The following is a 20,520-nucleotide window of genomic DNA, read 5'->3' as shown; positions in this document are numbered from 1 at the left end:
TGAGAGATACGGATGAAGCACACATAAAATATGTTGAGCAGCCTACTGTGGGTATTGTAGGCAAGAAGACAGTTAAATCTCTGTTCTCAAGAAACTTGATATTTAAAAAAGGAAATGTGACGTTCTTTTGGGAGAGACAGACAGTGATAAACTATTAATATGTGAGGTGGAGATAAGTGGTGCCTTGTAGAATAATAAAGCCAAGTAAGGGCATAGGGTATGCCTGGGGAATAGGAATTGCCATTCTGTATAGAAATGAGGAAGCTGGGCTTGTTGGTGTGGGAGAGAGCAGGTGTGTTCTGGGCAGAGAACAGTAAATGTCAAGGTTTTCTGGTGAGAGTTTGTGATTGAACAAGAAGATAGCCACCAGTGTTTTTAGAGTAGGAGAGTAACAGAAGATGGGTCATGTAGGGCCTTGTAGGCTTTTGAAAGGATTTAGGTTTTTCCTTTGTGTAGGATCTTTGGAGGTCATTGAGTGACTTAATCTACTTGAATAAAAGGAACAGAGAAGCTGGGAAATCACTTAGGAGATTATTGATTTGATTATTATAAGTCACTTTATTATAAGTCAAAAGTGAGAGTGGTGACTTGGATTAGGGTGATAGCAATAGAGGTGGTGTATTACTGGATATATTTTGAAAGAATCAACCGATAAACTGGAAGTTGAGAATGAAGATTTTTCAGCCTAAGAAGTTGGAGTTGTCATTTATTGAAATAAAGAAGATTGTATAGAACAAAATCATTGTGGTGTGAGGAGAATCAGGAGTTTTGCTTTTAGGATTGTCTTGCATCTGAGATTCTGATTTAGGTACCTACTGGAGATACTGAGTAAGCAAATGAGTAGGTCTAGAGTTGAAGGCAGAGATTTGGGCTGAAGTCATCAGCATGTAGATGGAGTTTAAAACCATGAGACTCTGTAGAAAGTGAGTTAAGACTCCAGCCCTGCAGACTTTCTGTAAAGACCAGTCATAAGGCCTCTTGTAAATACAGTAGGAAGTTTGCCCACCCCTGCTATAGACAGAGAACAGAAAGAGTGGGCTGAGGGTTGATCCCTGTGTTGTTATGATGTTTAGAAATCAGGGATATAAGAAGAGACTAGCAAAGGACAGTAGGAAAAGAACCTAGAGAGAGTGTCTATTAGAAGCCAAATAAAGTGTTTCAAGAATATGTGAGTGATCACTCTGTCCAGGTCTGCCGGTGGGTTGGATAATGTGAGAACTGAGAATTGGCAGCCCCAAGGGCATTGACCTTGATGAGAGCACCGATGGTGGTGGACTTGGGGATAGGGTTTAAGAGGGTAGGAGGCAAAGACAGTGAATCTAGCACACTCTATAGGAGTTTTGCTGTAAAAGCATAGAGAATAAGGCTGTGGCTCGAGTAGCATGGGGATTAAAGGAAAGGATTCTTTTTCTTTTTTCATTTTTGTTTTAAAGATCGGAGCTACCACTGCATATTGGTATGCTAATGGAACTGATCCATTAAGAGGTAAAAATAGCGGGGGCAGTTGCTGGAGTATTGTTGAGATTTAGTCTACAAATTTAAAGGGTTGCCCTTAGATTGGAGCATTAACAGTTCATTGGTAAGAAGGCAGCTTACTACTATTGTATATATACTGTTGCTTATTTGCTATTTGCTTAATTACAGCTGGAGAGATTGCTGTAGCACCATTTTCTAACTTAAACATGGGAAGGTTTATTTGAAGCTGTAGTTGCTAAGTGCATGTCTCCTCCCAAACTGCAGCCTTTGGTGCCACTGGTGTTCTGCAGAAGTACCTTGTGGACCACTGTTAAGAGCAGGGGAAGAGAGACCAGTTCCACTTCTATGTGTTTTATATATCCTGGATAAGATTTTGTTTTGGGATTTTTTTTTTTAATGGTTTTCAAAACCACTTTTCAAAATATTTCAGCTTGTATTCTTTTAATATGAAATGATAGAAGTCAAAGTTACAAGACAATAATACAAGGTGATGATCTGCTATAGTGCTCCAGAATTGTATACTCCCTACCCAGTTCAAGATATAACACATTAAAATAAAGGGAACTCCTTGTGTACTACCCTTTCTTAATCACACTACCCTTTGACCCTTTCGTAATTTGGGGGTTTGTCATTGCCATGAATTTGACTTTTTTGTTTTATTTTTATTTTGGGTTTATCGAAATACATTTTTATAGATTTTCCTTTGACAAAAATTTAACCCAAAATGAAAAGTTAACATTTAAATGATGTTTTTTAGAAAAAGGTGATTTAAAACAGTTTACATTAGGGAGTGTTTGTATGTTAATGGTATTTTGACAGGTGTGGGGGCAAGGATCATGGAACTTTTAAGTTTTTTCACTAGGTGGGATGGTGGGGGGTAGGTTGTATGTTATTGTAGGTTCCTCTTCTACACCTACAGAGTCTTTGGGAGGGAAGCGTAAAGATGAGGGGGCAGGGGACAGAGAGACAGGAACCAGTTATGATATGTGATCAGCTGCAGGCAATTGAGATGAGTTCTTTTTTCTAATAGATTTTCTAAGTGTTTTTCCTGGTTCCTATTTGACATTATTTGATAATTTGATTCAAATTTTAATTTCCTTAATATAGATAGATCAACAATTGATAAGACCTTTTACAGCATGATTTTTGGTCTGGTATATGTTGTCTTTGCACATAGAAGATACTGAATAATATGGTTTTAATGAGTAAATAATGTTAATAGTTGTTTTTGAATTTGAATATACTTTAAAAAACATTTGGGAGATAAAGGTAGAAAAAAATGATAATAGGCATTTCACTCTATGCCTTATTTGAAGAGGTTCAACTAATTACATTTTGGCTATCCTGTAATCAAATGTCAGATGTTGTATAAATAGTAGTGTATTAATGGCAGTATGATACAATGAAAATAACAAAAGTTAGTATTAGGGCAAATACTCTAACCTGTGTATGTATTCCACTTACTGTAACTCTGTGGCCTGGGGCTTTTTTGAGACAGTTTCACTGTCGCCTAGACTGTAGTGCGGTGGTGTAATTATAGCTCACTGCAACCTTGGACTACTGGGCTCAAGCAGTCCTCCCGAGTAGCTGGGACTACAGGCATGCACCACCATACCCGGCTGGTTTTATAAAAATTTATAAAACTTTGGTTGCCTGGGTTGGTCTTGAACTGCTGGCCTCAACCAGTCCTTCTACCTTGGCCTCCCAGAGTGCTGGGATTACTGGCAGGAGCCACTATGCCCAGCCTTATTTTTAAAAAATGTTCTGTTTTTTGAACTTTGAAGACGTATTTTTAATACTCTTCTCAAGGAATTCCTTGAGGAGTAAATGAAACAATGTATCTAAAATCTGTAACGTTTACTAGCATGAACAATTTGATGAAAAAGTTTTATTTCTTTTTTTTTTGCTTTATAATACTATGAGTAAAAAATCTGTTTGGACTTTGGCACAAAGTCTGTTGTCCGCTACCTAATAATTTGCTTTTTTTAAAAAAATTTATTAAAATTTAACTTTTACAATCCTATGCTTAATATCTACCAATTAGATAAATTTGGGAATTTCACAGTATGTCTTGACCTGAAGTTTTTAGTTTTTTGGTTCTTCAGCATTTTTCAAATTTATGGCAATTTAACCATAGCAACAGGAGACACAGTATATTTTTTTAAAGAGAATTACAGTCAAACATTTGAATAGAGGCTTGTTTTCCGAAATGGCATCAAATCCAGAAGTAAAAGAAACATTGGTGAACATGAACAATGGGAGAAGAAAATGTCCTTTCGAGTTTCTTGACATGAGTGGCTGATAACAGGATTGTAGCTGGAAGGCAAGATGATTGTTTTTGAAGGAAATTTTGATGCTGACTGAAGTTACGGAGATGGAGTTAGGAGTAAGAAGACTGAGAGAAGAACCAAGGTGCTTAGATGAGTTAGTAGGAATGATTATACGTACATCAGTGGAGATTAAGGAATGTTAGTGGAGGTAATGAGAAGCAGTGGCAAAAGTGCACGTCCAGCAAGAATTATCTTTATGATTAGCGGCAATGAGAGAACAAAACCATGGCACCTGTACTTGTTAAAAGGCCTGAGAGCAGAGGTAACAGTCACACTTCAGTTTAAATCTTAGCTGTTTGTTTTTAGCAAGCTAACTGTAAAAAAAAAACCTTGTTATTTGAGATAATTATAGACTTACTTGGCAAGTGTTAAAAATAATGCAGAGAGATCAGGTATACCCTTTGTCCAGTTTGCCACAATAGTAACATCTTGCTTTACTATAACACACTGTCACAACCTCAAAATTGACATCGATATAGTCCACTGACCCTGTTCAGATTTCAGCAGTTTTACATGCACTATGTGCCCTTAGTTCCATGCAGTTTTATTGGACAATTAGATTAATCTGGCCACTGCTACAGTCAGAGCAGATTCATCACGAGTCCTTTATGATATGCTTCTATAGCACAGCCATGTTCCTCCCCTCGCCGTTCCCAAACCCCCAGCAACCATTAATTTCTTCTCAATCTCTATAATTTTGTCATTTCAAGCATGTTACATATAAGTGGAATCACATAGTTATTACTATTTTGAGGTTGGCTTTTTTCATTCAACATAATTCTCTTGAGAAGCATTCAGGTTGTTATGTGTTCCTGTTTTATTGCTGAGTAGTATTCCATGGTATGGATGTACCATAATTTGTTTAACCATACACCATTGGAGGAAATGTGAATTATTTCTGGTTTTTGGTTGTTAGCAATGTAGCTGTTATGACATTCATGTGCAGATTCTTGTGTAAAATTCCTTATATCTGTGATAAATTCCTAACAGTGCAATTGCTAGATCATATGGTAAGTTAGCTGCTTAGCGTTTTAATGACAGTTACAAGTGGGAAAATCTTCACTTACTGTGGTCAATTGTCAGACCATATTATTATAAATTGTTACTGTTGTCAGAATTGTCTTTATCTGTTCTCCTCTCATATTCGTTAGGCAATATTCACATACCTGAATTTTTTTAAGGAAAGGAGTTTACTTACAAGGAGGCTAATTAAAAGTTTTAATATTTGTATCTAATGTGGAGTGACAATAAATGTACCACATTTGCTTTTCATTTTGCTTATAAAATATAAACTAACTCTTCCTGGATAACCTGTACTTTAATATTTGGTCAGTTCATACTGCAGAACAAATATACTATTCCATATTTTTAAGGTAATTTATTTTTAACCTATGAAAATCTTGAACTATATTATTTTCAGAGGTACATTTTGCTGCCAGTCTGTATTTTTAAGACATTTAAAAATTATTAAGGAGTGTTCAAAAAGTAGTGCACAATCTAGAATCTGACATTTATAGCAAAGTTTCATACCTACTTATCCTGCCATTTAAAGAAAAAACATACATTACTGGATGTTATTTAATCTGTCTTTGACAATTTATGAGACTTAAAGAAGTTGTAGTATATGTTGTAGCGGTAGTAGACTTGTAGTTCCTAAACCTGGCTGGCTTTCAGAATCACTTGGGAAGTTAATCCTTTTAAAAATCTTTAAAAATAAAGATTATTAAAAGTGGTGTTATGGGACTAGGAATCTTAATGTTTAAAAAGCACCTCAGTTTCTTTTGATACATGGTTAAGTTTGGAAAATTAAACAAAGCTCCAGGGAAGAATAATTTCTGTTATTCTGTTGGTGTCTTACCAGCTTTGGCATATAGTAAATTTTCAGTAAATTAAATATTTGTTAAGTGAGTGCTGTGAGTGCACATGTGTGTGCATGGCACATCCCTGTGCATGCTGGGGGTGAGGTGGGGCAGATGTTGGTGGCAGCCTTTATAAAATAAAATACAGCAAAGGGAAAGCTTAAAGAATATATTTTGAGTAAATTCACATTTACTATATTATGTAAGTAATTTGGCACAAAACAAAGTAACAGTTATTAAAATAAGCACGTGGTCATCATAGAATGGCTGTTGATCCCAGATAGTAAGCACATGAGTTTAGTTGGATTCATTGTACACTGCTAGTCTTCACAGTGTAGCTACTTCTTTGCAAAGTTGTTGCTTTGACTTTTCTTAATGATTGTCAGTGTTCTATAATTCCGTCTCCCTCTAGTTTTGAATGGTTTGATTTTTGAATTCTTAAATATCTGAGAATGTCTTCCTGTTGCTTTTACTGATGAATGACATCCTGCATTGAAAAATAATTCTCTGTGTCACGTCCATCTTTTTCTCTTGGCACAGATACTACTTCTTTGTCTTCTGGCATTTAGTGTTACTGTGGAAAAGTCTGAAGTCAGCCTGGTTTTGTTTTTTAAGTGACATGCTTCTGCTTTGGCTGCTTTTAGAATTTTTTCTTTATGAGTAAAATTCTGCAACTTCATCAAGATATGAGGATATGTGTCAAGTTTTTGTTGGTTCTTTATTGCTTTTTCCTGGTACATGGTAGCCTCTTTCAATCTGCAAATTGAGATTTTTCCTTTACTATCCCCTTGAGTGTCTTCCCTGTTTTTTCATTTTCAGGACCTCCAGTTTTGCATGTGTTGGCTTTATCATTCATGTCTGGCTTTCATCTTGAGTAAAATCATTCTGTTGGGGGAGGCGGGGTGTGCACAGTATGATTAGATTGTCTTTGATTCTGCTTCTTGTTCTCCTGGACACTCTTTTAATTGTACCCTTAAAATTTGGTGGTCTATAATCAGAACAGATCAGGGACAGAGGTGTGAAAGACATGTATTTGGAGGAGAACAATAAAGTTGGAGGTTATCTTTTCTGTGAACTTTCACTGTATTTGATGAATTCTTTTTTCAGGGATCATATATGAAGGTCCAGGCAAAGGTGTTTAGAATGGCAGGGTTCTTCTTTGATTCAGGAAGTTCTCTACTACATTGGGCCCCAAAACAGGTGAATTTATTGGAACAAGTGACCCTTCTCTCATATCTCTTCTGCATGCCATAAGTTTTCAAAATATGTAGACTTCAGGGGAAGTTGAGTTTAGTACTTTCCTGCACTTTAGAATGGGATTAATTGTCTCTTGAAATAATTTGTTAGTACCAGTTTGGGTTGGGATTATTTATTCCTTTGTTGGATTTGATTACATTTTCTTTCTGGCTTTTTAAATTTTGATAGGTGTTATGGAGGGCAAATACAGAAATATGTTCTCATGTGTTCATCATTTGAAAGTCTGCTTTTAATGTGATTTTCAGTATCAACTGTGGATTTATTTAGTTATTTGTAAAAAATATGTATCATTCCAGTCTGAACGAAAATTTTAAAATGTCGAGTTGGAAATAGGTCTCTTAAGATATCTTTCATATGATTCTTTCAATATTACACATTGCTGATTTCTTTTTATATGGGTTAGGAATTCTAAAACCCGAATAAATGGTAAACAGAGAACACATATGTCCCTGTGATTACGTACAGTGTATGCATGCCCTCACGGAGTACAATGTGAGCATTAAAAATGATAATGTAGAACCATGTTTATTAGTGAATGAAGATGTTCCTGGATATTAAATAGAAAAATCCACATAGTAATGTAATTCTCACTTTGGGTGTGATCTGTACATGTAGGGATAAGCCTATAATGATAGTTATCTTTCTTAATGTTTTTCTGAGGCTGGGGGCAGTGGCTCATGCCTATAATCCTAGCACTCTGGAAGGCCGAGGTGGGAGGACAGCTTGAGCTCAGGAGTTTGAGTCTAGCCCAAACAAGAGCAAGACCCCATCTCTAAAAAAGAAAAAAAAAATTTAATGTTTTTCTGTACCTCTTATTATATTAATACTTGTTCTTTATTTTAGAAAATCAGACAAAACAGTATTGTGATTTTTTAAAAATAATGGTAAAAATAGTCTTACTGAGAATGTCTTTCTCGGTATTAAAAAGTATTGCCTGGTAGTAAATGATCATTTTGTAAAAATCATACCTGTTGGAACTTTACCTTCTTTCTCTCACATTAAGGAAACATTTATCTATTCCTGCAGTTGTTTTTATCAAGTGCTCAATCTATTGATAGCATATTTTTAAAAACCAACATTCAAGAATTATATGCATGCAAATCTTCCAGTACTCAACCTTTGTTCATTCCTGGGCTAGGATACATATATTAATAGCTGTGAATTCTCTTAACTCTTAACTCTGTGGTCATTGTTATCTTTGACAGGATTTTGCAGTTGGTTACTTTTATGTTTAAATCTGTTTCTACAACAGATCAGACATTACAGGAATTAATATTTGAAAGTTTGAAACAGTTCCTCAGAAAACCTATATAATCTAAGTCTGGCTAGAACTGTGATTGGAGAAGGAGGGAGGGTGGTGGGGAATGGAAAGATTGAGACTGAAGGGAGAATAAAGAGATATGTCTGAAACGTGTCATAAAATTGGTATGTAGATGAAGCATCACCAGCAAATACGATTGTTGGAGCTTTCCTTGCGCTAATCATTCTGAGCTTCTATTTTTATTTTTAAAGTACACTAAGTACTTTTTTATAGTGAGTAACATTTGCATTTGCTCAGTGTATAAAGTTGATATAAGCATTGTGGGAAATGTTTACTTTTCCCTTTATTGTAAAAACCATTTCACAGATCAAGGACACCTAGACAGAAAGTGTCCCATGTAAGATCATCAGTAACTGCATCCAAAAGTTCACCCACAATTGCCTCAACGCAAAAAGCAGGATGACTAAGCAGAAACAGACGGAATTTTAGAATATTGTTTTGTGTGCCCATGTCTCTACTGAGACACACAAGCAATATTGAAAATGTCTTATCTGGAAAAGAAAACTTACTCCTTGAAGTAACTGCTGTAGTATACTACGTTTTATTCTCTCTTTAATACCACATATTTTTTGGGAAAGCAGTATTCCAGCTTATTTTATATGATGCAAGTAATAGAATGGAGGCTATATACTTTTTATTAATAAATATCAAGTGATTTAGTTTTAGTGTTGCAGGTATAGTGTGTCTTCTTAAAACTTTTTTTCTGTGTTATAGTAGTTATATTTAATGTGTGAATTTTATACCTGCATAGGACACCCAGGATTTATCACTACTCAAGGTTTTTGACAGGTAATCTTCAGAGATTCTCTGTATCATTCCTTTGTAAATGATGCGATACAGAGCCCAGAGGTTCCAAGAACGTGACTGGACTAGGAGTTGATTCTTAATCCCCTGTTACCCTTGTTGCAATAACAGTGGTTCTCATTTTAAATATTGGGCTTCATAAATTTATTTTATTTTAGAGTCTACTAAGAGACCCCAGACACTTGTGATTACAGAATTATATTTGCAGCATGCCTATAGGCCAGATCCTTGTGCTCAGGGAGTTTCTCTCCTAGTGGAAGGAATAGACAATATATAAAGTATATAAACAGGATAATTTCATAATGTGATTTGTGCTATAAAGCAGCATTCCCCAACGTTTTTGGCACCAGGGACCAGTTTCATGGAAGACAGTTCTTCTACTGGGGGTGGGGGATGGAATGGGGGAGGCGGGGCTCAGGCAGTGATGCTCGGCCCTGTTTTCCTAACAGGCCATGGACTTGTACTGCGACGCAGCTATAAAGGAAGTAGATAGTGACTTGAAACAATAATGTCAGGAAAATAGGCAGAATTTATACTTTGATCAGGGAAAGGCTTTTGTAGGAGGTAACTTGGGAATTAATACCTGAAGGATGAACAGCCAGCCATGTAAGAAAAGAATTCTGTGGCTTTAAGAATTTGGAGGGAAAAAGTTAAACTGTTGTTCTAGAAAGAATCCTGTTACTTGTGTTACTATTATTATTTGAGTTTCTGTCTCCCTGGGTAGAGTGCAGTGGCATCATCATAGCTCACTGCAACCTCAAACTCCTGGGCTCAAGCGATCCTCTTGCCTCAGCCTCCTGAGTAGCTGGGACTACAAGCATGCGCCATCATGCCCAACTAATTTGTTGATCTATTTTTAGTAGAAATGGAGTCTTGCTCATGCTGGTCTCGAACTCCTGAGCTCAGGTGATCTCCTCCTACCTCGGCCTCCCAGAGTGCTAGGGTTACAGGCGTGAGCCACTGTGCCTGGCCTTCTCTTACTGTCTTAATGTAACTGAGCATTTAATTGTGTGAGACATATGAGGCCTAACACATACTTGCAGATGCCTTTGTGTTCATTTTCACCCCTTCTCAGATTGATAAGTGAGTACCATGTGGCTTCTGTAGTTGAAATCCGCTACTTCTTGCTTTAATTATTAATATCAGGAAGTAAAATTACTTGGAGACACCCACAGGCATGCCAGTACCTGCCTCTGTTTCTTCTTGTTTACTGTACTGTAACTCTAAAGGCACCAGTTTGGGAAAGGATAATATTTAGCTTTCAACTATACTGTCTTTAGGATGTTATGATAATTTGATAAAATTTTCTAAAACTGTTATTTTTTCACACTAACCTTTATTCTTTTCTCTCAGAATGCTTTTCTTCCTTAGACTGCCACTTAGCTAATTTAAAAATAAGAAAACACAGGAAGCAATGTGAGATGTATTAATAGTTTACACTGCATAGAAATAGCTATTAAGGATGGATGTATGCTTTAATGGGGGCTTACCTTGAATGATCCAGGAAGGGCTTTTCTGAGAATGTGGAATTTAAACTGAGACCTGGGAGATAGAGGAGAGGAGGTAGAATGTATGAAGGGTCTAAAAGTCTTACTCTAAAATCTTAACTGATCCCTTAGTGAAAAGTTGGGTGGTATAGGGGTCAAAAGAGGTTGATAACATTCATAAGCATAGCATTTCAGACTTTGTTGTGACTGTTGGCAGCCCTGCACACTGTCAGGCAGTATCTTGTTTGACACATGAAGATGACCAGAAGGTGACTCCCTCCTTTTAGTAAGTAAAATAGAGGCAAAATCTGGACTGAAGCCCAGGTTGCCTGATAGAGTGTGCTCTTTTCACTAAATGAGTGGCTCTCAACCTTGTTGGACCCAACTATCCTTTAAAAAAAAAAAACATTTTACATGGCTGTTGTTAAAAATTGAGATATAATTCACATACCATACAATTATCACCCTCCTCCAAGAACTCTATACCCATTAGCAGTCATTCTCATTTTTCTCCTTAAGCCCCCCAGTTCTCCAACTGTTGATCTACTTTTTGTCTGTAGATTGATTTTTCTCTGAATATTTTGTACATGTGGATTATACAGTATGTGGTCTTTTGTGACTGGTTTCTTTGACTTAGCATAGTGTTTTTGAGGTTCATCCGTGTTGTACCATATATCAGTACCTAATTCTACTGCCTCCCAGGTTAATGTTTCTTTACCTCAGTAATTCTCAGAGCCTATAAAGTACATTTAAGTTTTCTATAAGGGACTATCATTTACAGCTTACTCCCAGATTTATATAGCCATGCAGCATTTTCTGTTCAGAGCATCCACTAGGATTAGGAATAGGATTAGGATTTGAGAGGTGATGAATTAGAGACTTATTTCTAAGCTAGATGTGTTAAAATCACATGTAAGGTATAGTAGATACATTTTTATTTTTTAAATATATATGTTTTGTTGGTGTATAATTCACATACCATACAATTCAGCCATTTAAAAATACATGATTCAATGGTTTTTAATATATTCACAGTTGTATATGAGTCACCAAATCAGTTTTAGACCATTTTCATCATTCAAAAATAAAGCCTCTGTCACTGCTCAAGCCCCCTTCACCTTCAGCTCTAGGAAACTGTTAATGTATTTTGTCTCAACAGATTTGCCTGTTCTGGATGTTTCATATAAATGGACTTATGCAGTCTTTTGTGTCTGGGTTATTTCACTTAGCATGGTAGTTTCAAGGTTCATTCATCTTCTAGCATGTATTAGTATTCATTCCTTTTTGTTGCTAAATCATACTCCATTGTATGGACAAACCATATTTATCGATTGTTAGCCATTTGGTTTGTTTCCATTTTTTTACTGTTAAGAATAATGTGCTATGGACATTTGTGTAAAAGTGTTTGTGTGGACATATGTTTTCATTTCTCTTGTAAATATACCTAGGAGTGGAATGGCTGGACCATATAACTCCGTGTTTAACATTTCCAGAAACTGCCAGACTTGTTTTCCAAAGCAGCTGCAGTATTTTACATTCCCACCAGCACACTGGGAATGGGAATGGGTATGAGTGGGTTCCTGCTTCTCCATGTTTTCAGAAACACTTCTTCTTGTCCCTATTTTTGACTGTGGCCATGCTAGTGGGTATGAAGTGGTATTTGATTGGAGGTTTGGATTTGCATTTCCCCAGTATCTAATGCTGTTGTTTTTCATTTGCTTTTTGGCCATATGTATGTCAACTTTGGAGAAATGTTTGCTGACACCTTTTTTGTTCACTTTAATTGGATTATCTTTTTGATTGAATTGTAAGAGTTCTTACTAGTAGAGCTAGATAAGTCTTTTTATCAGATACATGGTTTGCAAATACATTTTCCTATCCTATGGGTTGTCTTCTCACTTTCGATGGTGTCCTTTCAAGCACAAAAGTTTATAATTTTGACAAACTCCAGTTTATCTATTTTTTATTTGGTCACTTGTAGTTTAGGTGAAGGTTTATGCCTGTATTTTCTTTAAAGAGTCTTATAGTTTTAATTCTTACATGTATGTCTGTGATTCATTTTGAATTCATTATGCATAAGGTGTGAGAAAAGGGTTCAAGTCAACTTCATTGTTTTGCACGTGCCTCCTGCCTTTTCAAAGGCAGTCAAGTGCCCCATAATGATGTTTCTGTCAAGGATGGACTGCATATACGAGGGTGGTCCTTGAAGCTCATAAAACCATAGTTTTACTGTACCTTTTCTATGTTCAGAGTTGTTCAGATACACAAATACTTACCATTGTGTTAGAGTTGCTTACAGTATTCAGTATAGTAACACTGCTGTATAGGTTCATAGCCTAGGAGCAATAGGCCATACCATAGAGTCTAGGTGTGTAGTAGGCCATACCATCTAGGTTCGTGTAAGTACACTCTGTGATTGCAGAGCAACAAAATCGCATACTTTCTCAGAAAGTATCCCCATGTTTAAGCGAGGCATGACTGTATTTTGTGGGTGTAGAATCCCATAATATATGCTACCTACATGTGTAAGAGTAGGAGAGATATGGGTGGCTCCAAAGAAAATAATGTGGTACGTATGTAACTTCCACAAATAGTTTGGCTTCCCCATATACATTTAAGATAAAGTATGGCAGTACTCTTTTGTTTTTATTTATGTATGTTTTTTGAAACAGGTCTTGCTCTTGTCACCCTGGCTGGAGAGCAGAATCTGGATCATAGCTCAATGCAGCCTCAAACTCCTCGGTTTAAGTGATTCTGCTGCCTCAGCCTCCTGAGTAGCTAGGACTACAGGCATGCACCACCATGCCGTGCTGATATAAAAAAAAAAAAAAATTATTGTAGAGACAGGATCTCACTATGTTGCCCAGGCTGGTCTCAAACTCCTGGCCTCAAGCTGTCCTCTCATCTCAGCCTCCCAAAGTGTTAGGATTACAGGTGGGAGCCACTGTGCCCGGCCTCACAGTGTTAAACAGAATTAGGTTCTAGACTCTGCTAATTATAAGCAGATTTTTCAGTCATTGGACAGTAGTTTGAGCAGTGTCCTATGTACCTTACTAAGTATCAGTGGCACCTTCATCTAGAGCGGTGTTCAGTGAGTCAGGTGTGCAATTTAAAATATATTAGCCACCAAAATCTAGAATTATTTTTAATTACATATACTATTAAACAAGTATATCTAAAATACTTCTTCATGTAATCAATATGCAAAATATTAGTGTGACATTTTTGCATTCTTTTTGTACTGTCTTTGAATCCAGTGTGTATTTTACATATACAACAAATCACAATTGAGACTAGCTGTGTTTTTAAGTGCTCAATAGCTGTGTATGGCTAGTGGCTATCATTGGATAGCACAGTCTAAAGAGAATAACAGCTGACTGTTAAATGCAAGTTCATTGTCGACGCATGTCCTGACCTGTTTCCCTTTTTCCTGAGAGACGTAGTCTGGTTAGCTGCAGGGTTTGCTTTTCACTACCAGTTAGTTTATAAAATGGGTAAATTGCAGAATGACATCAGTATAAACTTGAAGTTGTGTTGGTTCATCTGTGAAATTTTTTTTTCTAGGCAAGGAGAATCAGAATAGCAGGAATAGGGTTATAACCTTCAAATAGAAAGGAAAAGGCCCTCAACCAGCTGCTGCACAGGCAAGATTCCTAAAGAAAATTCAAGTCTGCTCCCTTAGCCTTGCATGGCTCTCTGTGGCAAATTGCACTTTCTTGTGTGTCCATTTTAACTGTCGCCTCAATACTCAGAATTTCACTTCCATCTCCATGTTCTCAGTCTCAGCAAGCTACATTTCTGTCCTAATGTTTTTGCATTTTTATTGTCCCCTGAAGCAATCTATAACCATGCTGAAATGCTTGCCTGTGCTATTCAAGTTTTTTTTAGTGCTCTGATTATAAAGTTGCATAATTTTGAGTGGTTTGTTCCTACTCTTGTTTTTCCCATAAGACTTACTAGTGTGCAATTTTAAAGAATACCAGGGTTTTTCAAGGAAAACATTTATCTTGTTATAGCAGAAACACCAATTACAGATATGTGGCTTTCTTGGTAAAATCCCTTATTTTTGGGGGGAGGGCGACCCGGGGGGTGAGGGGGACAGAGTCTCACTCTCTTGCTCAGGCTACAGTGCCATGGCGTCAGCCTAGCTCACGGCAACCTCAAATTCTTGGGCTCAGGCGATCCTCCTGCCTCAGCCTCCTGGGTAGCTGAGACTACAGACCCATGCCACCATGCCTGGCTAATTTTTTCTGTTTTTAGTTGTTTGGCTAATTTCTATTTTTAGTCTCGCTCTTGCTCAGGCTGGTCTCGAACTCCTGATCCTGAGCTCAAGCAGTCCTCTCCCTCGGCCTCCCAGAGTGCTAGGATTATAGGCGTGAGCCACCATGCCCGGCCAAAATCCCTTATTTTTAAATGCTTATGGCCTCTGGTGTGGAGTGATGGGAGGAGAGCCAAAGACAGTGGAAGACAGTATAACATTTAGAGAGTAACAGGAAGAAGATACTTGGGAAGGCACTGGAAAAGACTAAAGAGGCTTACAGAGTTCAGTCATCGGTAAGAGAAGAGGGTATGATCACCATTGTATTTTAACATTGCTGTCTTGTCAAGGGAGATTTGTTGAGTGTCCTCCACCATTTGACTTTGTAAACCAATTTTTCACAAAGTGTAGCCTGGGTGCTGACCACACCAGAGCTATCTTGGGAGTACTTATTAAAAATTCAAGTCTTGGGGTCCCATCCCATATATTGTGAATCAGAATTTCTGTGAGAGTCAACCTTGAAATCTATATTTTTTAATATACTAAAATTTGAGATCCACTGCTGAACTTTATCTAGTCCTACCTATTATCTGCTATTGTCTGTTTGAAAGCAATGTATAGGGTGGGAGGTATCCTTGAAATCTTTCATTTGGTATACAGGTATACCTATTTCTTCCCTAGTGCTTTTCTCTGTATGAGACACTAAGACTTCTAAGTCTGAGGATCTGGTAATGAATTCTAGTGGTTGTCATGTAGTGAATAGAATAAGGACATAAATACCATAATATTTTGCTCCTGAGTAGAATGAAAACTGTTGTTTGGAAAACTGTTTCCAAAGGTGATTTTGGAAAGCTAGTTACCTTTCCCATTCTCATTTGATCATATAGAATTGTGTGTCTTCCTCATTTTCCTCTAACGTCTTATTTCCCTTTTCTAAATGGGAGAGATTGTATTAATCGCCTTATATTCATTTCTTGCTGAGTCAGGTGTGTTTTGCTACCATTTTTTGCCTGTTTCTCTTAGTGCTCTCTGACTAAAGGGTATATCCTTACCCTTAAAGATACAGCTTCTGAAGTTTAAGAAGAGGCTAAGAAAGGATTATTCTGTCTTTTAAACATTGAAGATTTTGTCAGGGAGAAGGTCATTCTCTTGTATTGACCCTTGGACTCGAGTCTGAAGCTAGCATCCAGTCACATTGTTACATCTCCATTTCGTATCTGCCTTTGGTTAAGCACTGGAAGGGAGAATTTGAATCACCCTTTAAATTCTTCAAGTTGCAAGCATCAACATAAAACTCCTTTATCTATCCCTGCCGCCCCCCCCCCCAAACAAAGTAATTACCAATAGTATTATCCCTTTCTTAGAACGCTTTAAGACTTGGCTTTATCAATCCTAACTTTAATTTTGTAAGGTTGATTTAAGGATGTAACATTTAAAACCAATAATAGCCCACTTATTTATTAATACTGTGTTTCCTGGGGAATACAATTTTTAAATAGTGAGCTTTTCTTGGTAATATACAGAGTACATAAAGAGCACTGGACCATATAAACAGCTTTGCTTCCATTGCTTCATTGGGTCAAACATTGGTGAAACTATCTTTCACCAACATGTATATTATCTTCCTTGAATAATCACTGGATTTGGGATTGAAATTCTGGATTCAAATTTTTTGCATAGTTCTACTCTTCTTTGAATATGTTACCCTCCAGAAATCGTTTGCTCTTTCTCATATCCTTAGACTCTGCATTATTATAAGGGAAATGTAAAAAATCTGCTTTTATCCTGAAACATGCAGATTCATCATGGGGTCAGGTACAAAAATTCATGTGAGATTTTAAGGTAAAATAGGAAATTTCAAAGGAATTTTATAGTGTAGCACTTCTTTTAGGTATGGCTTTGGAAAATCATAACTGCCACCAGCATTCTCCTGACCCTGGGGAGGAGGGTGGGCCTAATCACTTTGCTCTTCTGCTTGTGTGTTATTTCATTTTGGGAAGGACTACCTGGAGAAGTTAAAAGGCTCAAATGAAATACCCCCAAAAATGCTTTGTAAGTAATATAATTTTTAGCTTTATTAAAAGAGAATTTTGTTTGGCTAATTATTGTCATGTTATTCAGGGGCAAATCTGCCCTACCCTCTGTTCTTAAGAGGATCGTTCATGCTTTCTGTAAAACCTTTTATTTGGATTTGGAATCTGAAATCTCTTACTAAAATATCTTAATCTTGCTCCTCACGTTTTTTTTAAATTTTCCTTTTTGTTAAGCGGTCTCAATAAATCCATTCCATAGAATGTGGAATCTGGTTCCTATCCAGTAAAATCCTGTCTCTGAAAATGAGTTCCCTCTCAACAGCTGATTAAGTTTTTTCCTTACTTTAGAGAAATCTTAGGCTAGTGTGCTTTGATGCTTATAATCATTTGATTATTATGCCATGCCTTCTAAAAACACATGAACTAGACCTAAAAGCTAACTGATAATGTCTTTCAGGCTGGTTTAGCTTATTATGTTATTGGAGAAGACATAATCATTTCTTTAGCAGTAAGAACTATATTAATTTTGAATTTTCATTGATTTTAAGAATAACTGCTAAAGTAGAATAAAATTCCTGGACCTTAAACCTCAAAAGAGGTCAATAGACCTCATTTTATAATAATATGCCTTCTGTTCATAGAGTACTCTACCTATCATATCTTGTATTATAATCTTTAATGTGATACTTTTATAGATATAAGCATAGACCTTTTTTTTTTTTCAAGAATGTATGCAAATATCAGAGTAAGTCATCTAACCCAGTCTTCTTAATGAATTACTCTGGGGTTCATTTCAGTCAATAAGATTGGCCTTTCCTCCGTTATTGTTGACATATTTATGGAAATTTCCATGGAAATCTCAACTCTATGAGTAGTGTATAAATATAGTACTCTAGTAGTTCAGATTGCTAGTTCTATTTCTTATTTGTATTTAACTGTCAACCTGATTTTTGAAAGAAAAAAAATCTTTTCCGTTATGTCTGAAAATGGAAATTTCAGCAGATCTAAGATTTTTTTTTTTTTTTTTTACTTGAGAGTATTTTTCTTTGTTACTGAGTGTTTTGGGGTTTTAAGACCACCCTCAGGTTCCAAGACTCTCAGGACACAACCTGTAGTCGTCATCACGGCTATGACTTACTACAGTGAAAAGGTACAAAATCAGCAAAGAGAAAAGGCACGTGGGGTAAAGTCTGGAGGAGTCCAGGTGCAAGCTTCCAAGAGTCCTCTGCTAGTGGTCACACAGGATGCACTTCATTCCTTTAGCAACAAATTGTGACACACATGTGAAGTGTTGTCTAAAGGAAGCTCATTAGAGATTTCATGCCCAAGGAGAGGCCAGTTGTGTAAACAGGCCTTTTTAAGGATAGCAGTCTCAGGTCTGCTCTGCTAACTTTCCAGAGCTTATTTTTAACAGATTTCTTCTTGTTCATTCTTACAGCATTTATTAAGGATTTATTTATTGCCTACTGTATTAGAAAAGGGTTTCAGGGTGTTTACATAACTAGATACCAAGATAAGTAGATGAAACTGTCAGACATCTCAAGCATCAAACTTCTTGGGAAATCACTATTGTCCCCACCTGCAGTTGTCCTTAGTAACCATTGTATTTAAGTAATTATTTTCTTTAGTGACATAGCCTTCTTGGGTCTTTGAATCTTCTTGTAGCTTCCATTATAGGAAGACTTATCCAAAGTTAAATCTTGGTCATTGCCTTTTCTCTTATTTCATCCATGAGCTCTTAGTGCTTGCTTACTATTAATACATGCAAGGCAAAGTTAGTTTCCTACCTTAGACGGTTAGTAGAAAAGAGTTCTCTAATAAATTCACATCTACTTCTTCCCCTTCTTTTGAATTCTTAGTAGATCTGCTGACCATTTCCACTTTCATATCTAAAACCAAGTTATCATCTTGTTTGTTTCAGTTTACCTTATCTCTTAACCATTTAGTTGTTCCTAATGATTGAAATACTTAATTCTTACTCGTTAGACTCCTGTCCACTCTGGTTCTGCCTGGTAATTCCTGGACCACAGTACCATTTCAGTTGCTCTCCTCACTTTCAGTTTTTGTTCATTATAGTGTAGCTTCCATACGATTGCCATCTCATTAAAAAAAAGTTGGATTATATTACCTTGTTGTTGAAAAAACCCTAAGTACGTGGATTAAAATTGAAATACTAACATTACACTTTTGTGGCAGTCTTTTTGTATTATTAAAGTGTTTTTGCAAGTCTGGATTTTTACACCTTGACTTTTCTTAAAACAAAAGAGAAACTGTCATCTCTCATGGTCTTTGAGATGTGTGTATTATAAGATTCAAGTTACTTTTAAGCAATTTTTAGGTAGAGTTAGTCCAGTTAGGAAGAGACTATCGGGGTCATCTTTACCATCTTGAAAGCAAGTCCTTTACCTGAGACTTAAGTTTTTGAAAACCTTGATGCTGTTTTACTTGAAAATTGGCAAGACTGTTAGAAAGCAAGTAGGAAGGAGCTAAGACGTAGAAATATAATTGCAAAAACATACAGTAGTGACTTTTAGTTCTATAACATTTGAGCTCTTGTGCCTTTTTCTGTGTGTACATTGTGCTTCTGTTTTTCCCCAATAAAACTTTTCTTTATAAAAAACACGAGCAGTTGCGAGGAATGAAATCTATTTCATTCATTTAATTATAAACCTTGTTCCATAGCATATTGAGATATCAACTATGTAGTATATTTAAGCCACGTCTATAGTAGGTTCACAGATACTTTATATATTATAAAAAGTATGAATATATATATTCCTGATGTTTATGTAAATGTCAATTTAGGGATATACAGTGATCTTTAGTATGATAGAAATCAGTTTAGATTAAGCATGAAATATATAATTTACTTTGTTCTTTATTTTTTAAGGGACCAGTTACTCTCCACAAGAAAATTCACACAACCACAGTGCTCTTCATAGTTCAAATTCACATTCTTCTAATCCAAGCAATAATCCAAGCAAAACTTCAGATGCAGTAAGTATTACAAACATGCCCAATTTGTTTTTTTTGGAAATTTATTGCAAATAACAAAAAAATCCCTTGGCAAGTCTTATTAATCTAATGTCTTTTATTGTTTTAAAATGTTTGAATCACAGTTGACCTTTTCTGACTGTATTTATTTAATACTATAATAATCCTATTTCAGCCTAATGAGCCAAGCTTATTAATGGAACTGAGCATAGTTCGAAGACACCATCTTGGTATTATTTCTTCAGTGTTCCTATACAAAGCAAAATCTTAACCTTTGTGATACGTGGGATATAAAGAACTTAGGCTGAAACTTCTGTAAAGTTGTTTAACTTAAGCTTGCTTTCTTTTCATAAAATATAAAGTTCTCATAAGCATATATTTGAATATCTACTGTAGACTGTATACTCTGTTGGACACTAAGGATCTAAAGGTCTCGGTCCTCAAGAGCATGAAACCCAATGAGGGATTTTAAGTATTTTCCAAAGTTTAGGTTAATGAAGTAACTGTTACTTATTTTGAATTTTTTAGTCACAGATTCAAATGCAATTGAGAATTTATTCAGAAAAAAGTTAATAAGGTTTCAATTTACCAGGCATATGCTAGCTTGTATTTATATGTAGAACTAAGATAATGTGGCTCATCTTAAAGGAACTTTCTGGTGGAGACAGAAAAGAAATATATTAAAGTATAAGTAATGCTTC

At 36.2% G+C, this 20,520-nt stretch overlaps 1 protein-coding gene across 7 annotated transcripts in view; it reads left to right on the top strand.

Annotated features, from left to right (window-relative positions):
- Positions 1–20,520, top strand: part of WAC (WW domain containing adaptor with coiled-coil) — an 82,443-nt gene that overhangs the window by 27,329 nt on the left and 34,594 nt on the right. For all 7 annotated transcript variants that reach the window (XM_045533096.1, XM_045533098.1, XM_045533106.1 and 4 more), the window contains exon 4: positions 19,716–19,822. In XM_045533096.1, the coding sequence (XP_045389052.1) occupies positions 19,716–19,822 (107 nt within the window). The remainder of the gene's footprint in view (positions 1–19,715; positions 19,823–20,520) is intronic.

This window comes from Lemur catta, chromosome 1 (assembly GCF_020740605.2).
Source record: "Lemur catta isolate mLemCat1 chromosome 1, mLemCat1.pri, whole genome shotgun sequence".
In the NCBI taxonomy this organism is placed as follows: domain Eukaryota; kingdom Metazoa; phylum Chordata; class Mammalia; order Primates; family Lemuridae; genus Lemur; species Lemur catta.
Note: the sequence above shows the minus strand (reverse complement) of the source record. Positions and strands in the feature narration are given on the sequence as shown.